Here is a 17334-nt window from a genome sequence, read left to right on the forward strand (position 1 = left end):
GCGCATTAGTGTAACGTTCTGTCTGGCTGTCTAATAGATAATAATTAGCTAGTGTGAAACCATTGATACACAGCTATAGTCATTGGGCAGAGATCTAACGCTACAGTAGCGCTATCTGGTGGGCAAAAAAACGAAAGCTTTTATTGTGGTATAGGGTCTCGTAGATTAATGCAACGTAATGTTTTTGTCCTCGCCCTTAGGCTATATTAATAACCGATTTTTCCATCACCAGAAAAAAAATATCGGAAGAATAATTTTGAATATTTGACAATTCGTCAACTGTCAAATGTCAATTTTATTCTACAATTCAAAATTGTCTGTTGATGAAATATCGGTCTTTAAAAAAAATATATACATCGGTCCTTAGACAAACAAATATACTTATCAAGCTCAAACTAATCTGTTTTCTTTTTCAGGTTGAATTTATCGTTAATTTGTCTATTTTACAAATTGTTGTGTGCTAATATACCAACAGTTAATTCATGAAACTAATATATGTTTTATCTCGTTTCAGCTTCCATTCCGACTAAGGCTGCTGCGACCAGAAGGCTGCCATTTTGTGTCCACGTCACACCTACATGATTTACTATATTCTATTTCGTTCTAAAATATCGACTGTGTATCACATTTGCAATATGTTCAGAAGAGTTGTTAAAAGCTAACGTAATAGGTACCTACATGGAAATACATTTAAATGTATATTGTTCATCTTATAACGGAAGACAGGGTCTCGACTGTCGAAAGTCCAATGAAACAGAAGTTTTGTAAAAAGATTGATAAATAATTAATGCTTATGTAAAATTTATACGACAGTAAATGAAAATACAGCACGACTTCAACAGAATACCAAACTATATCGAGAAACAATTAAATGTAATTATTCAACAAAATTATTGTTTGAACTTTATTAGCCTGAACAAAACCTTTGTAAATAAATCTGAACAAATGATTGTAATATTCTTATGGAACAATCTCGTCGGCTCTTCCAATAGTATACTTTACACAAGTTATCTGAACAATATGGGAGATAAAAACTGCTGAAGGGGCTGGATATTTATTATACTGCGGCCATTAACGTGCGATCTGTCATAAGTATTTTTTATCTGATCTCTCGCTCACACTTACTACTTTGCGAGTTGTGTGACATTGTCACATTCCTTTGACGTTCGCACGTTTATAACGACCCAACTATAGTTGTATTTGATTTTACAGTCGTATAGATTCCATACACAATGTCGATTACATAGTAATTTGTTATACACTGATGCTTTTGTTACACAGAAAGTTTTACGCATAAAGTAAACTACGCAATGTATTCGGAAATACTTTGATTAGAACATTCCAAAATAACCGCTGGTTTCTAATGTGCAACGAATTTTTAACATCTCTTCAAACCGCGGCTATGTATTTGAGGCTGTGTCTAAATTGTCAATTGGAGGACTTTTTATTTTTTTTATTACATTGTACGTTTACTGCGTTCAACAAAGTATGCGTGAAAAGCTTCATTGTAAATCGGATTACTGATTTAGAACAAATTTATCTTTTATGTATTTTAATTGATCGATTTTCCAATTTATCCTTATTGTTTCTACTGTTTTTCTTTAAAAAGTGTGATGTGGCCGATCAATCAAACGTCAAATAATCAAATATGGCGCCGATGTAATTCCCACCATCTTGACGTCGTGACACTTCGTCCAGAAACAACACGAGGGCTTTTTTCTTGTTTCATTATCTGTATTAACAATTTCTTAAGTTCCATTTTTTCCGTAATAATGCCCTTTGGTCGAAGTCCGATTAGAAAGTTGTACTGGCCTAAATTTGAGTAGCTTGGCCTATATTAATCACATTGTTAGTATATAAGGTGTAAGAATGGGTTTTTGAGGGATGCACGTTTTGTACTTGCGTGTGGAGTGATTGAAAGTCTAGGCGTTATATATAGCCTATATTGAAGTTGAATATACTTTAACTTTAATAAATAGATTCTTCATTGCAACTATTGCGTTTAACATATCAAATCATGTTCGACGCCGGATAAATTGCATCACATTAATAGATAAATACTGGTTGCATTATGAGCCCACTAAACGAGATCGAAATAATTATAGATTTGAACATCATACCGACAATGGAATGCATTTATGAATAAGTTAGACAATTTTGAACGTACCGTTTTTAGTTTAGATCGGCGGACCATCTGCCCCATATTCCGTCTACAAAGACATTTAGCATAATTGTTTACTAAAATAAATTTGTAATCTCTCGGTTTTTATTTTTTTATGGTCGGTTACGTTCCATACGTTTCTGATTATTGTTGTATTTAATCCAAAGTTGCCATTCGATGTCGATAGATGAGTCTATAGTTCTATCTTTTTTAATATATTTAACCTGACTCTTACCGTCCTCCTCTTAACGAACTAAAATAAGTATTTTGCAAATTTTCTTTACATTTATTTATCGACATCGATTAAGCCTTATCCACGCTGTGTTTTGAGATTACAATGTTGTACAAAAATAGGAATAGATTTAGGTGGGGATGACACAGCTGGATGGGGCTTATTTTTATTCCATTTATTTTTAATATAAACTTTGATTATTAGGTATTATTCTATTTTTTTTTATTAGGTACCATATTTTGTCGTAATTTTTCCCATATTTCTGTAACTAAGATCAATATGTATCTGTAAAATTATGTTATGTACTAAAGTACTACATATTGTTATTTATATTATATTTTTAAGGTTTGTTATGTCTGGTAACCTAATATAGGCTCACTGTTGGCTATATTATGATAGTAGTAATTCAAATTTGCTTGATTCATTATTAATAATAAATCTAGATTAAACTCAATTTCTGTTTTATTTTATAAATGAAATCCTTTATGAACATAATATAGTTAACGATCCATTATCATATCTATTTGTTGCTGCTGGGTAAAAAAGTTCTGTTTTCGTAAGGGGAAGGTAATTAAATCAATTACCATGCCTAGACTGCAAGAATACATTGAGGTTAAAGTCGTACCATGCAAGAATACGTGGAAATTATAGTCGACACAATCTAATAAGTCAATTGTAACAGGCAACATAGTGAGAGTTAAATAAGATCGAATGCTGTTTATGATCGATTCCTAAGTCATATCGAATTAATATAATGAGTTTGTAATAACTGGATTACAATATATAATATCTCAAGAATTTCCGAAATAGCGTGATACTACGTAAATCATTAACAAATCAACTATAACAAGATGAAAAGGATTTTCAAAGATCCGAACCAAGCAAGATTTTCTCAAAGGGTTTTCCTTCATCGTAGGTCAGTATAGACATCAGCAATTATGATAAGAGAAACCTCTTAGCTTTGATATTGTACATATTTTATTTATTATCTAATAGTGAGTAGTGTCATTTAATGTGAAGGAACTTGTTAATAGGCACACATTTTATTATATTGTTTCTAAATAAAATGTAGGTATACATACTCTATGGGGTTACATCAAATTACCCATACTAGTGTAGACTATTGCTGTTAAAAGTTATACATAATATAGTTATGTAGAAAACGATTATAGCTGCTTGTCTCATCAGGGGTAAAAGAAAGGGCTCTCTACAATTACTAATCATCAAAATATGAAGTATATAGAAATAAAACGTAGTATATAGTGTATGAAATAAAACAAATAAATAAGAAGAATATCTTTATTGTTCACTTGATTACGAATTGGATGTAAAGTTTTATACAATTTTAGTAGTACAATTACCTAAACATATCTTACACTGAATTACTTTCAAATCCTGCTTTCATGTACTTTTCGGAATTTACGTTTAGATCGATGATATTGGTGATACTGGTATGGTTTATATAACAAACAGATTATAAATAGGAAAAGGCATTTAACTATTTTAACAACAGTATTAAATATATGAGTTACATACATGCAAAGTGTAAATAGTGCTCAACACATAAATAGTCATCTATATATGCATTATACTATCAACAAAATATGAATTAAACTACAATTATTTACTAAAAAACTACCCATAAAAACGTTATAAAACAACCAAATAAAATAGTTTACCGTAATACTACCGTACTCAGAGTCATTTAATGGTTACTTAACCCAGTCCATAGCAATTTTTTTCGTTAATAAGGAATAGTTTAAGTAATTATTAAATGTCTGAGTACGGCAGTAAGATTATTACATATTCTCATAACATTCTTGAATAATAAATAAGACAAATATTTAAAGTCACATTTACTTTTCAGTAATGCATAGAGATCTGTACAAACATAGGTTAGCATTTACTTCTGTGATTAAAGGGAGGTTGGATAGCCAAAGTATAAATAAATAGCTGTTGTGACAATGTAGGCCTGTATTTAATAAAAACAGGGTTAATGACCTTGACTCCGATAGACTCACTAACGATTTCAAACAATCAATTCCTAGAGAAGACTAACATCTATTAGTCCACAGGAACTCGACGTATTTCTTACTATAATAAATATAGTAGTACCTAAATCATAATTTAATTTCTTCCATCACCTTTTTGTCTTTACTGACTTATATAATTTACTTATGGGCTATGTTTAATAACTTATCTGTTATATCAATAAAAAGATAGAAGTTTTAATCATTTAAAATAAGAAGTTTTAGTTTGTATCGAGACTGCTATAAAAATTGTATGCCCGGTAGCAATATCCACTGCCAAAAATGTTATAAGTAATGAAGTAAAATTATTGTTCATTATTTATAAATGTAAGAAGATATAAGAGAGATTTTACATACAATATGTTTACATAACACTCTTAACATTATAACGATAACAGTTATTACCAAATAATCACAATATTTTATTGCTGTCGAAGTATTTGTAGAAGTAGTGGATACAATTAGGTAACTATATAATATAATTATATTTGGAATGTTAAGATTATATTCTGATTACTTATCTTTAATAATAAAATGTCATATAATGGATAGAAGATAGAACAATATAGCTCTGACAGTTAAGAGGATACTTTGATAGTGTAGATTACAATTCACATAATTCTCCATAAAAAATTAGTTATGTGTCAAAATTAGAAATAGTAAATGAAAAGAATATGCAGTATCTATGAATACTTAGTTATAACAAGTTTATAGATATAATATTACAATAACATTCTTATGTATATTTTCAATTACGAAAACAGTATTAAATTGAACTCCCATCTAAGGTATAAAAATATCTACATTATTCACTAACTTGTTACTGAAATTTACCTCAGCCTTGCAAACCACAAGCACCCAAATATATATTTATCAATAGAATCTAAGACTAAACTATGTAGGTACATATTTGTGAAGAATATTAAGATTTTTACTAATTAAATATAACTGATATTTAGACTCATTCAATGCAATTAACTTGAAAAACATTGGCACTGAACATATTTTGAATTTTTATATGTAATTGGCCGAATATAATTTCTTTAGAATTAAATATTTAATGGCTAGACGGCCTCACCAAGGCGCTCGCATGTAGCTCAAAGTAAGCAATAAATTAATATTTAGTTAAGGATGACTCTGCAACTCAGCAGCCAGATGCGTTTTAACTAAATTACTAATTTTATTGTGTGAGACCTATGTTCAATAGAAGACGTGTTACTGGTGACTGGGACAATATCAGTGCATAGTTATTTGGTAGATATATTTTATAAGAACTCTTCAAACAATCTTTACATTCATATTTTTACTATATACCTATGGATAGTAAACAGAGGATAAGGGTGCTTTTCCGCCATATATGTGCTATGCTACGTTGCTGCGGATGCGTACATTGTGTACCAATGTACACATAACTAGCTTAGCACTAGTGGAAACGAATTCAAGATATGTTTTTATATGAAAATGTGAAAAAAATTATGTGCATTATAGTTCTTAGCGAGTGGTACTTATAGCTATGTGCAGAGCAGAGTATATACGGCAGTTACTTTGCGGGGGCGCATCTTCATAGCACATCTTATTCGCAAAGCATAGCATTACATAGCTTAGTATAAGAGGATATAGTTGTAACTATAGGGTCATAGCTTAGCTATTTATTACACCTTCGCAGCATAGCTACATAGCATACATCTGGTAGAAAAACACCCTAATCTACAAACTCTTTAGGTAAACATTTCAATTAAAATTAAACAGAATTCTAAGACAAAACTGCTAAATTAACATTGGTTACATAAACACAAGGATGTGTCATAACAGTGTAAATACGAAATGTAAACAAGTATATAGGTAATATTGACGGCTAATGTTTGAACAAAGCCTAAGTGAAGTTATGATGTCACAAGTACAACGAAACATATACTGTAACATGGTATGAATAGAATACAAAGAGTGAATAGATACAGGAATATGGTGAATTGAATTTAAAACACTTTTCCTAACATTTATTCACTCCTTTTCTGTATCTATTCACCCCACGAATTCTATTTACATACTTCTTTTTACTGTAAGTATATTAAAGACAAATGTGCAAGTAACTTATTAAAAAAAGTTTGTAAATAATTTACAAAACAGTTTAATATACAAATAGCGAGAGAGTAAATAGTTCATACTTTTCTATGTGAAGTGTTTTTAGTTAATGGAAAATAGTTAGTATCTTCTCAGACATACTCTGGATAGAGTATGTGGTTGTTCAGACAATAAAAAACAACATAAATATACATAAACAGGTTAAATACCATGCTATTGTTTTGTTTTTCTGTTGCATTGTACAAATTCTCAACATAATTATTTCTTTTTGTAACTAATATTACAATTAGATTGAGATAAAATAATAAAACTGCTACATAATATGTAGTAAGTTGTTTTTCAGCCAAAGTTAGATATCTTTTGACTGATAATAATCAAGAATATTTCTCTAAACACACAGTTTTCAAAGCTTAATGTTTAAATTTTTTAGGGAACAGAGAGTAAAGTTCCCTAAGCAAAGGAGGATCCTTGATCGTGCCTGTCGGGCTTTCTGCCCAACTGTTGTTCGTTGGGATTTTCTATCCGTGTTAATTCGCATGCAAACTTAATATGTGCGATGCAGGATATTTGTGACGTCATCCGTTGATTTGCTCGTCGATAGTCTATGTGCGACTTCTGTCATCTGTCACTTGTTACTTGTCAATGTGTCGCCACATCACTCCCCCCCAAGACCGGAGGTCGATCCTGTTGAGACGGCTGTCGATGCTTGAGATGAGCGGTGCCAGAGCCAGTGTTGAATGTCCCTAGTTCCAGTGAGTCGGAACTGTGCCGCTGAATGCCCAAAGTTCGGAGTAGTGAGGCTCGCAGTGTCCCACGGTGAGTCGGGGAATAGTGGCTGGCGTCTGCGTTGACGGGAGGAAGACGTCCTCAGAGTGCTGTGCCTAGACGCTGATGAGGCCGTAGGGAAGAACCAGGCTGCATATCTTCGATGTAGCGTGTGGTGGTCCCTGATGAGGCCGAGGATGCTGGTTTCAGCCAAAGTTAGATATCTTTTGACTGATAATAATCAAGAATATTTCTCTAAACACACAGTTTTCAAAGCTTAATGTTTAAATTTATTTAAATGAAGTTTACCAACAAAGTGTAGGTAATTATAATAGAAATTACAGAATATTATTGTTGATATAATTAAAGATATTTTTATCAATAAATGTCAATGAGAAACAGATCTCAACCTTGGAGATTAGTAAATTAGTATGACTATCTCAAACTGAAGTAAATATGTAATAGAATTGTGTACAAATGCATTATGTACAAAGAAGGGTTTATGTAAAGATAGAACTCTGTTAATAACTTTAACTCTTAACATTGCACTACAAAAATACATAGCACTACAAAATGTATTTGAACAACCAATAACAAACTAGTTATACAGAATTTCTAGGTTGCGAGGTTAATAAATTCAAGAAGTAGTGTAGTTATATGATTGAAAACTTGTCCATTGCATAAATTGGCTAAACAATAGCTTCAAAGTCAAACTGTTGGCAATTCAGGGTCAACAAACTAAAATATTGAATTCAACTGTCAACTTGTATACATAATATTAACAATATGAAATGTATTCTTCACCAATTTGTATTGTCCAATACACATTCAACCATTTCTATATTTATGAGGCCCACATGTAGAAGTAAATGTCCTGCCAGTGACTGAGGTATTGAATGATCGGACCACAAATGAAGGACATGGCTGGTATCTTCGCCGACATAGAATTCAAACCATTTTCTATAACATTCTTTGAGTATCCATTGTACATTGGACTTCTCAAGAGGTACAAGACTAGACCCAACTTTCTGCGACTTATTTCTAGCCGCTGGTCATATGACAAGTCTTTCATGTATTTGCTGTACAGTTTCATACTTGCCATGTCCAAACAGAGGGCCACCAGCCACTGCTTCCACGCTTTAGTTCCAAATGCTCTCATGGATGCCAAGTGGATTAGAGGTTTCATTATATGTAGTGACTCAGCATAAATCAAGTCCTTTACATTAGCAGCTGCTCCTGGTCGGTCATCCTGTATTTTCACAGGCTCCCAGTCACGGAAGGCTACTGCTGGTGCCCCATCGACGCGTCGCACAAGGCGCCCTGATCTCCGAAGAGCGAAGAATGAATTGGAATTCTCATCAGCTTCTTTACCTTCTGTAAACTTTTTCCTCTGGAGAACTGCTATTGGTGGGTGTGCTATTGGCAGTTCCTTGAACCTGAAGAGCAGTACTAGAGCTGAAGAGCATTTAAAAACTTGCAGCAAAGTTGCTACAGTCCATTTTCCTTTAGTGCCCCATCTGTGTTTCACTAGAAGTTCGATAAATACTTCACAGTAGTGAATGACTGTCAGCCACAGTTTGATCTGCTCCCGAAGTCCATAATAAGGTTCCCCAGTACCATAAGCCTCTCTAATGAGCCTGTCGTTGAACAGGGACACGAGTTTAGAGAGTGAGTAGACCAACTCCGATACTATGGGCGATTTGTTTATCTTCCCCGCTACGAAGTAAGAGGACCACGTCGCAACTGTCTCCACGTCCGTCACTAGTCCCGGATTATTAATCACCCACCGCTTGTAAATCGCATAAAATTCTTGTAAAGATAGTGATTTACTCATTTCGATAGCAGGAAGTTTACTTCGTATCGGAAAATGTACAGTAATACAATCGACTCAGCGACTAAACTTACTGCAATATATGTTATTTGGTTAACACCATCAGTTATTTTGGTTTTTGAGCAATAAAACTGAACTGAATTAAAGAGTTGTTAATTAAAAACCTGCACTTTAAAACACCACACTACAGCAAACTGTTTGACTTTTGCCCCCAGTCGATTCGTTGCCTTTGTTGACAATGACAATGACGTTTCAACATTTGACAATGGCGTCACCAATTGTCGTTTCCTTGACGTTACGTCACAAGTTTTAAAACTTTACAATAAGAAATATTTCAAAATCACAAGAAATATTATTCAAAATGTTGTATGTATTATCCAAAACTGTGTTACATCCATATCATTGATGTATTTAATGCTTAAATATTATAAATCACGATTTTATCGTAACTATTTTACACAGTAGTTGAATCTGCAGTCTGTTCGTGTTTCTCGACGCACTCTACAAATATAGATTATCTGTGATGCTGCGGGGGCGAAAAAATCAGTCTATGGGCATAAGTCAGTCTATGGTGCACGCGTTAAAGGTGAAGGTGAGTGTGGCTCTTGTTTTGATTATTTTAATTCCAAAAAAGGACTTTATTTTGTGTATACAAGTGAGATATAAACACAGTATTGCGTGTGCAGGTAAATCTGGTTCAACCGGTTGGCAAAATGGACGGGGGTCCTTTGGATCATGATCCAGATCCCGCGGTGATTTTGGAGGGCAGGCTTCAGGGCTTCTTCCCAGCCTTAGATGAAGAAGAAGATAAGAAGAAGACCTTGTGGATGGGAGGCGTGCTGGACTGCTTCACCACCGTCTTCTCCTTATTCACCCAAAGCGACCAAAAGCCTCAAGGTTAGTGAATATTTTGTTTATTTTGTAATGTTTGGACCCTATGCATTTCGTTCTTAAAATAGATTTAGCTGCTAGCGCCAGTTCGGAGAATCAGGATGTTTCTAGATTTATTGATGTGTGAAGCGCAGTGGATGTATTGCGTAGTTTGTTGTGTGGGAGGGAGGGAGTGAGAGGTTTGAAGGTCGGGAGCGCGATGCATCATTGTAGCGGGCTTATACTGCGCGGGATCCGTCCTTGACCTATTTGCTCTACCTGGAACTGTACTTGTTGAGCTGCTTCCCATAATTCCATCACTTAATTTAATCAATGTGAGCTGGGTTTGTGCTAAAGCTTAGTGGAAACATCTTTCCAACAAAACTAGGTATAATTACAATTGACAACTTATTTATTCTTTATTTACCTTCTTGTTTTGTTTTGTTTATAATTTGTTGTTAATTAGCAGTAAGCTAAGCGATTTTATTTTGCTAATTTCTTTTATTAGTTTGCATTGCTGTTATGTGCAATAATTAAGCTATTGATTTTTTAAATTGCTAATAATAATTTAAAAGTCAGTATTCTAATTTGAAGGCTTGCTAATTGGAAAAGTAATCTTATTAGAATCCATATACATATACTACATATACAGATTGTAGTAATCTGTTTTTGTATACATAAAATGTATCTCTAGATCAATCCTAAATGATACAAGAAAAAATTCTTAGAGTTCCTCAAACCAAGATCTCTAAGAAAAGGGAGACCTAGAATTCCTTGAATTATGCTATCCTTATTTCTAGAAAAGCATAGAATAAGACAATACCTCTCTCGACTATACAATATATGAAGGAATGTTAGTACTGCACCAGCATTTTATTATAAGAAAAGCTTTTTCATTAAATGGATGCTTCGAGCTCGGCGAGCGATCAACACAGACAGCTCCGAACCCATTGTTCACTAAACAAGGAAATTTATTGGACTCCAATGTTTAGTTTATTATTACACATAGATCCAGGGGTCATGAGTGACCTGGAGGCTTACTCTTTAATCCAATACTAAACAATCGACATAGAAATTGTGAAATTTCATACTCTCATGTTGCAATATATTGCCAATTGCATCCGTGTTGCGTATATGTTGAATGAACAAAATTGCACTGAGTTTGGTTTTATATTCCATACTCTGCTATGCTATTTTAACAGCAACAATATGCATTGTATAGTTTTGACAGCAAAACATTATTGAGATTTTATTGGATTGACATAGAGTTTGGTTACAAGAGTAAGCACCCTAACTTAATTTTAAGGTGCTGGCTTAACCGTTACCCTCTACACTTTGAAGAATATTCCTAAAGCTATCTGGACAGTTACAAATGGTTTTGCGGCTTACGCTTAACATATATTATATGATTGATTTTTTTTTGGAGTTGTCTTACTTTAATCTTTGGCATTACACAAGGCGAATATTATAAATATTACAAAAGGATTCATGGGCTTATCTTAAAAATGATTTTATCTCTTGTCTGCTAGGCAACATCTGATGCGCAACATTTGGCACGCAACATTACCTTTGGCTTGTTCTTTGTTTCATTGCAACATGATGTTAAGCATCAAATACATACTCGTATTCGTATATTGTAGTAGGGTGGAGCCGTGATGCGCAACATTATTTGCTCTAGCAACATATTGCCGACACATTTTATGCAATATGGCGCGTTCTCAAATATTTCCAAGTTGAGTGGAGACTAGGCTTTTTTCTTGCAATATAGTCTAAGAGGCATGGCTTGTCTTGTGCTGGATTTACTTACAACATAGTCTAAGAGGCCTAGCTTGTCTTAAAAATGACTTCTGCAATAAAATTTAAGAGGCCTGACTTGTCTTAAACATGACTTACAATCTAGCTTGTGTTTGACATGACTCGTTACAACATAGTCTAAGAGTCCTGACGTGAAAGACCTAGCTTGTCTTAAACATGGCTCATTGTTACATCATAGTCTATGAGGTTTAGCTTGTCTTAGACTTGACTTATTCTAACAACATAGTCTAAGAGGCCTGACTTGTCTTAAATATGATTTACATCTTAGTTTGAGAGACCTAGCTTTTCTTAAAGATGACTTATGTAACAACATAGTCTAAGAGGTGTGGCATGTCTTAAATATGATCTACAATTTAGTTTGAGAGGTATAGCTTGTCTTAAACATGACTTATTGTTACAACATAGTCTAAGAGGTTAGGTTGTCCTAGACTTGACTTATTCTAACAACATAGTCTAAGAGGCCTTACTTGTCTTAAATACGATTTACATTTTAGTTTGAGAGACCTATCTTGTCTTAAACATGACTTATTCTCACAATATAGTCTAAGATGCCTAACTTGTCTTATATATGATCTGCAACTTAGTTTGAGAGACCTAGTTTGTCTTAAACATGACTTATTGTTACGACATAGTCTAAGAGGCGTGGCTTGTCTTAGACCTGACTTATTATTTCTACATAGTCCAGGAGGCCTGACTAATATTTTATATGATCTACATCTTAGTTTAAGAGACCTATCTTGTCTTAAACATTACTTATTGTTACAACATAGTCGAACAGGAAGACAAGCCATACTTGTCTTAGACCTGACTTAGACTTGCAAGATAGTTAAAGAGGTTGAAGTTCGCAACTTGTTTTGATGACTTGATTGTGACAACTTAATTCTTGGCCTACTTAAACTTAGGAACTTGTCTTAAAGACTTGCAATTCGCTACTTGTTTCGACGACTTGACGTTAATAACTTGTCTTGAATACCTAAATTTAGCGAATTGTCTTGAATACCTACTTATCTTGAAGACATACTTCTACCTTTTTCCTTTTTCGACGATAATTTATTTTTGAGACTTCAAATTGTTAAATAGTCTTTCAGATTTAAAGTTGACCACTTGTCTTGAAGACTTGAACTTGGCAGCTTATTTTAAAGACTTGAAGTTAAAAACTTGTCTTGAATACTAGTATTAATAACTTGCGAGTGGGTAACTTGTATTAAAGAAATGGAGTTGAAAAATTTGTCTTGAATACTACTTGAATACCTAAACTTATCTTGAAGACATAAGACACCTTTTACCTTTTTCTCTTCTTCGACGGTAACTTATTTTTGAGACTTCAAATTGTTAAATAGTCTCTCAGATTTGAAGTTGACCACTTGTCTTGAATACTTGAACTTGGCAGCTTGTTTTAAAGACTTGAAGTTGGCAACTTTTCTTGAGTACTAGTAAAAAATACTTGAAGTGGGCAACTTGTCTTGAGAAGTAGCAAAAAGGACTTGAAGTGGGCAACTTGTCTTGAATCCTAGTCTTATGCCCGAATACTCAAACGCTACTCAATTTTAAGACGCTATCAAATGTAGTTCTGTCACTATCAATTCTTTATAAAATGACAGAGATAGCACGATATTTAAGTACAACTTAAAATTGAGTAGCGTTTGAGTATTCGGGCGTTAATTTTTTTTTTTTTTTTTAAAAACGTTGCCCCACATTAGGATTTTCTCCTGTGTCGTGGGCAAGGCTCGGATACCGGTTAAATTTTCAAACCGTTATTATGTACTTGTACGCAAAACCTTTACATTGGGTTTCGTCCGCGAAACTGGTTTTTTTAAACCGGTATTTGGAACAGTATTTTCATAAAGGTTTTTTCGGATTAACCGGTTTAGAGCAATAAAAACCGGTTAATACGACGCACATCAAAGAAACGCCGCGCGCTGTTCAGCTTATTTCAATAATAATATTTCAACGCGTGTACCGACATGCCCCTCGTCGAATAAACCGGTTAATTTAGGTTAAAATAAAGTTCTTTAATGTTCACGTTCTTAAGAAAAGTTCGGAGGAAAACCGATATAAACCGGTATTAACCGGTATTTTTTAAACCGGTTCCGAGCCTTGGTCGTTTACAAACATACAATTCCACATGCACACGACACCCAGACCCGAAACAACAATCTGTGGATCACACAAAGAGTTGTTCCGTGCGGGAATCGAACCCGCGACACGTTGCACGGCAGCCAGTTGCCCAGCCACCGCGCCAACCGTGCAGTCAATTACTTAAAGTGGGCAATTTGTCTTGAGTCCTAGTTTTAATTACTGGAAGTGGGCAACTTGTCTTGAGTCCTAGTCTTAATTACTTGAAGTGGGCAACTTGCCTTGAGTCCTAGTCTTAATTACTTGAAGTGCGCAACTTGTCTTGAGTCCTAGTCTTAATTACTTGAAGTGGGCAACTTGTCTTGAGTCCTAGTCTTAATTACTTGAAGTGGGCAACTTGCCTTGAAGACTAGTCTTAATTACTTGAAGTGGGCAACTTTCCTCGAAGACTAGTCTTAATGACTTGAAGTGGGCAACTTGTCTTGAGTCCTAGTCTTAATGACTTGAAGTGGGCAACTTGTCTTGAGTCCTAGTCTTAATTACTTGAAGTGGGCAACTTGCCTTGAAGACTAGTCTTAATTACTTGAAGTGGGCAACTTTCCTCGAAGACTAGTCTTAATGACTTGAAGTGGGCAACTTGTCTTGAGTCCTAGTCTTAATGACTTGAAGTGGGCAACTTGTCTTGAGTCCTAGTCTTAATTACTTGAAGTGGGCAACTTGTCTTAAATATTAGTCTTAATTACTTGAAGTGGGCAACTTGTCTTGAGTACCAGTCTTCAATATTTGAAGTGGGCAACTTGTCTTGAGTTCTAGTCTTAATTACTAAAAGTGGGCAACTTGTCTTGAGTCCTAGTCTTAATTACTTGAAGTGGGCAACTTGTCTTGAAAACTAGTCTTAAAAAATTGAACTTGGCAACTTTTCTTGAGCACTTGAAGTGGGCTACTTGTCTTGAGTCCTACTCTTAATTACTTGAAGTGGGCAACTTGTCTTGAGTCCTAGTCTTAATTACTTGAAGTGGTCAACTTGTCTTGAGTCCTAGTCTTAATTACTTGAAGTGGGCAACTTGTCTTAAATATTAGTCTTAATTACTTGAAGTGGGCAACTTCTTGAGTCCTAGTCTTAATTACTGGAAGTGGGCAACTTGTCTTGAGTCCTAGTCTTAATTACTTGAAGTGGGCAACTTCTTGAGTCCTAGTCTTAATTACTGGAAGTGGGCAACTTCTTGAGTCCTAGTCTTAATTACTGGAAGTGGGCAACTTGTCTTGAGTCCTAGTCTTAATTACTTGAAGTGGGCAACTTCTTGAGTCCTAGTCTTAATTACTGGAAGTGGGCAACTTCTTGAGTCCTAGTCTTAATTACTGGAAGTGGGCAACTTGTCTTGAGTCCTAGTCTTAATTACTTGAAGTGGGCAACTTCTTGAGTCCTAGTCTTAATTACTGGAAGTGGGCAACTTCTTGAGTCCTAGTCTTAATTACTGGAAGTGGGCAACTTGTCTTGAGTCCTAGTCTTAATTACTTGAAGTGGGCAACTTCTTGAGTCCTAGTCTTAATTACTGGAAGTGGGCAACTTCTTGAGTCCTAGTCTTAATTACTTGAAGTGGGCAACTTCTTGAGTCCTAGTCTTAATTACTGGAAGTGGGCAACTTCTTGAGTCCTACTCTTAATTACTGGAAGTGGGCAACTTGTCTTGAGTCCTAGTCTTAATTACTTGAAGTGGGCAACTTGTCTTGAGTCCTACTCTTAATTACTGGAAGTGGGCAACTTGTCTTGAGTCCTAGTCTTAATTACTTGAAGTGGTCAACTTGTCTTGAGTTCTAGTCTTATTACATGATTCTCGGGTCGGGCAAAGTATTGCTGGGCTGTTTTTGGGCTTCCGAAAATTTCTCAGTTGTAGCACAGTCTAGAATTGTGCCCAGTATATGGCAAAAAGTGGGCGTCCATTGTAAAGCGGCACCGTAATGTGCATCTCTGTCTACTCCTTACGGGGATAAAAGGCGTGACGTTGCAAGTTGTTTATTTACGAAACGGGAACGTACACGATGAAATTGTGTAACAAAATAAAATGAGACTATAATACAACGATTGTTACCTAAAATATCTGATACAACACAGAATCTGTTTGAAATTTGAATTATTCCGTGAAACAAAAAGAGATTCTTATTAATAATGTAAGTACCTGCCAACAGAAATAGCATTGTTATACAACAATCTCGTCATACGGTAAAATATTTCGGTATTTTGTTTCTTTTATTTTACTACCGAGAGTTGTGTATTAATTAAAAGAGAGCTGATATCATGTGGTCAGCTTATTCAATTACAATGAAAAGAGAATTTCATTAAAAAATTTATGCTTGCAACTCAAGTGGTCAAAATTCGACCATATACAATACCATTATATAATTATAATTTACAATACCACTTAATATACGTTCAAGGATATTTCAACTCGTCCCCTAACATAGTCCACACTCGGCCCCCGGGGGCGAGTGGATTTTCATAGAAAAGGCATAGAAACGTTGTCCACTCTCGTCCCCTAGTCAAAAAAATAAATTTTGGTACAGTCGACTACAAATGTTTAAAAGACACTAAGGGTATTTTTTTTTATTTAATAACTTTTCTTTAAAATAGTAAAAAAAAAACTGTTTTGTCCGCCACTTTATCTGCGTGGAGTGCTGAATTCTGGCGACATTTGGCCATACAAATATTTCTCGTTTAATATGTGGAGAGGCCTTCGCTGCTAAAGCGGTTCATGTGAAGCTTATATTCACGAAGCTTGGTATTACACTAAAGTAAAATCACATAAAAATTATATTCTATTATATAAAAATAAGTCGGGTTTTCCTTCCTGACGCTATAACTCCAGAACGCACGAATCGATTTCCACGGTTTTGCATTCGTTAGAAAGGTCTCGGGCTCCGTGAGGTTTATAGCAAAAAAAAAAATGTTGGCGAAACGGAGTTTGCCGGGTTTGGTAGTTTTTAATAAATAGTATGGAACAAGAGGGTAGACGGATAAACATTTTCTTAGCAACTGTACTTTGGGGGCCGAGTGGAAACTAAGATTTCCCTGAAAATAAAAATTCACACTCGGATCTCAGGGGACAAGATGACACCCTAGTTAGGGGTCAAGTGGAAACATAAATCATCGGGGCCGAGGGTCCGAGAGTGGACTAAAAGCTGCCAGGTAATTGTTATTGGACTTGGTGTACTATGAGTCATCACTCCACAATAGCCTTACAGGAAGACCGTTAGTCGGGTGTCCGTTATCCCCGCCAGATGTTGTCAAATGTGACCATTTCAATATTACAGATTTTGATGCTCCGGCTTCTGTGGATCTGGGTATAATGTTCTACGTTTTCGCTTTTTTGTGACCATCTAAACTTGGTCGGGTTACCAGGGTATTTCACTTCCTGATAACTTTAATCGTATTATCTCGTATATACAGCGCTGAAATTTTACAGATATATAATAGA

At 34.8% G+C, this 17334-nt stretch overlaps 3 protein-coding genes across 6 annotated transcripts in view; 2 read left to right on the forward strand and 1 right to left on the reverse strand.

Moving 5' to 3' along the window:
* LOC118268666 (ADP-ribosylation factor GTPase-activating protein 1) overlaps positions 1-2847 on the forward strand; it is a 112050-nt gene extending 109203 nt beyond the window's left edge. For all 4 annotated transcript variants that reach the window (XM_035583255.2, XM_035583242.2, XM_035583250.2 and 1 more), the window contains one exon: positions 515-2847. In XM_035583255.2, coding sequence (XP_035439148.1) covers positions 515-530 — 16 coding nt within the window. In that variant the 3' untranslated portion in view covers positions 531-2847. The remainder of the gene's footprint in view (positions 1-514) is intronic.
* An 831-nt stretch (positions 2848-3678) lies between these two features.
* Positions 3679-9341, reverse strand: LOC118268658 (peroxisomal membrane protein PEX16). The gene has a single exon (XM_035583230.2). It carries the CDS (start codon positions 9102-9104, stop codon positions 8115-8117), a length of 990 nt encoding a protein of 329 aa, XP_035439123.1. The 5' UTR covers positions 9105-9341; the 3' UTR covers positions 3679-8114.
* Positions 9342-9616: 275 nt separating this feature from the next.
* The window catches only part of LOC118276139 (mitogen-activated protein kinase kinase kinase 12-like), a 105033-nt gene continuing 97315 nt past the window's right edge, over positions 9617-17334 (forward strand). Inside the window, exons 1-2 of the mRNA XM_035594372.2 lie at positions 9617-9693; positions 9788-9998. Of these exons, the coding sequence (XP_035450265.2) occupies positions 9625-9693; positions 9788-9998 (280 nt within the window). The 5' untranslated portion in view covers positions 9617-9624. The remainder of the gene's footprint in view (positions 9694-9787; positions 9999-17334) is intronic.

This window comes from Spodoptera frugiperda, chromosome 25, assembly GCF_023101765.2.
Source record: "Spodoptera frugiperda isolate SF20-4 chromosome 25, AGI-APGP_CSIRO_Sfru_2.0, whole genome shotgun sequence".
Taxonomy (NCBI): Eukaryota; Metazoa; Arthropoda; class Insecta; order Lepidoptera; family Noctuidae; genus Spodoptera; species Spodoptera frugiperda.

Coding starts and splice junctions, on each gene's coding strand:
- LOC118268658 (XM_035583230.2), bottom strand. CDS start 9,104: ATGAGTAAATCACTATCTTTACAAGAATTTTATGCGATTTACAAGCGG.